The following is a 1,400-nucleotide window of genomic DNA, read 5'->3' as shown; positions in this document are numbered from 1 at the left end:
TCCTCCGCTTTAATGGCATCCTTCAGTTCACGTATACGCTCCATACGGCTAAATTTATGCAAATCAACTTGATTGATACTTAAATGTGTTCCGGAAATTTGTTCTACTCACCCTATTTCCTGCTCTGACAAGCTATTCACCAATATGCCCTCTAATACTTCAGCGCGTTTCATTTTCATCTCCAGCGTTTGATGGCCCAGCATATCGTTTTCGATCATCTTATTCAGCTTGATATTATTTTCCATTTGAGATTTTATTCTATAGACAAATTGGAAATTATAAATGCTTTGAAACGTAACAGAGGATTGAAATGGAGAATGAAAGATTTCACGTAGTTTTATTTCACTTAAAAGATTCGCTTAAAGGCGAAACTCGAAACTCGAAAGCTCATTTCATACAAAACTCGAAAGCTCATTTCATACGAATTTCTAAAGTTTAGTAAAAGCTCCCTGCCATGAGCTTTTTTTTTAAACTGCTAAACATTCTTATATAGAAAGTCTTCGATACAAATTATTTATGATTAACTAACCTCGGATAGATTTCTTTGGCTTGCGAACAGAGCGTGGCGAATTTTACTTGTTTTATTGTATTCTCAATTACTTCCAACTCATTCTTGAGGAACATCATGCTTGTCGTTTCGCGTACATAACGTTTAGCCTTCGATATGGGATCTCCGCTTTTGATCGTTTGCTTGGGTAAACTCGATCGTTTGGCATCTTTGCGATATTGTGACATCATTTGCAATTTCGATTGCATGCTTTTACGCGATTTATCCTCCATTTGCTGAATGAAGACGAATTTTATAATTTTAATCAATCAGATGCTGTTTCTTTTTTGTGAACTATTTCTCTACTTCTTTGTTCTGTGACATTAAAAAGATTTTCTGCCATTCCCACTCTGTACTTACCCTATACTCTTCACTGAGTTCCTTAAATTTCGCAATCGCTGGCATGCCCAAGTACAGAATATGCTTAATAAAATTCGCCTGATCCTCAATGTCTTGGCTAAGCGAGCGCAAGATTGGCTCGTAGAAGATGCCATCGTGTCGCAGCACTTGAATCATTTTCCTATAGGTGCCATTTATGGTTTTAATCGCTTTCAAGCGCACATTGGAGTTTTCAATTTTCTTGCGAAATACTCGCGATTTGAGCTCTTCTTCCAGCACAAATTCATTCTCGTACTTGATGCGATTCTCTAGGACAGCGCGTTCAAGCTGAAAGCGAAGGCGATATGTATGGGAAGAGGCGAGTAAGATACGATAGGAGATTAGACCGACGGTACAAAATATTTTAGAAAGTGATAAACGAAATGGGGGTCAGATAAAAAAAACAAATAATAGATAATAAATAATAAATAATAGATAATAGATAATAGATAATAGATAATAGATAATAGATAAT

At 36.2% G+C, this 1,400-nt stretch overlaps 1 protein-coding gene across 1 annotated transcript; it reads right to left on the bottom strand.

Moving 5' to 3' along the window:
* Positions 1-11: 11 nt before the first annotated feature.
* On the bottom strand, positions 12-1,213 carry LOC118732762 (the record flags this gene model as incomplete). The annotated part of the gene is made up of 3 exons (XM_036461876.1): positions 12-258; positions 530-783; positions 908-1,213. Coding segments are annotated over 3 exons (711 nt in total), but the record flags the coding sequence as incomplete, so codon positions are not given.
* Positions 1,214-1,400: the final 187 nt, after the last annotated feature.

The sequence above is a fragment of the Rhagoletis pomonella genome, unplaced genomic scaffold (genome assembly GCF_013731165.1).
Source record: "Rhagoletis pomonella isolate Grant_MI unplaced genomic scaffold, Rhpom_1.0 Rhpom_scaffold_27229, whole genome shotgun sequence".
Classification (NCBI taxonomy): Eukaryota; Metazoa; Arthropoda; class Insecta; order Diptera; family Tephritidae; genus Rhagoletis; species Rhagoletis pomonella.
Note: the sequence above shows the minus strand (reverse complement) of the source record. Positions and strands in the feature narration are given on the sequence as shown.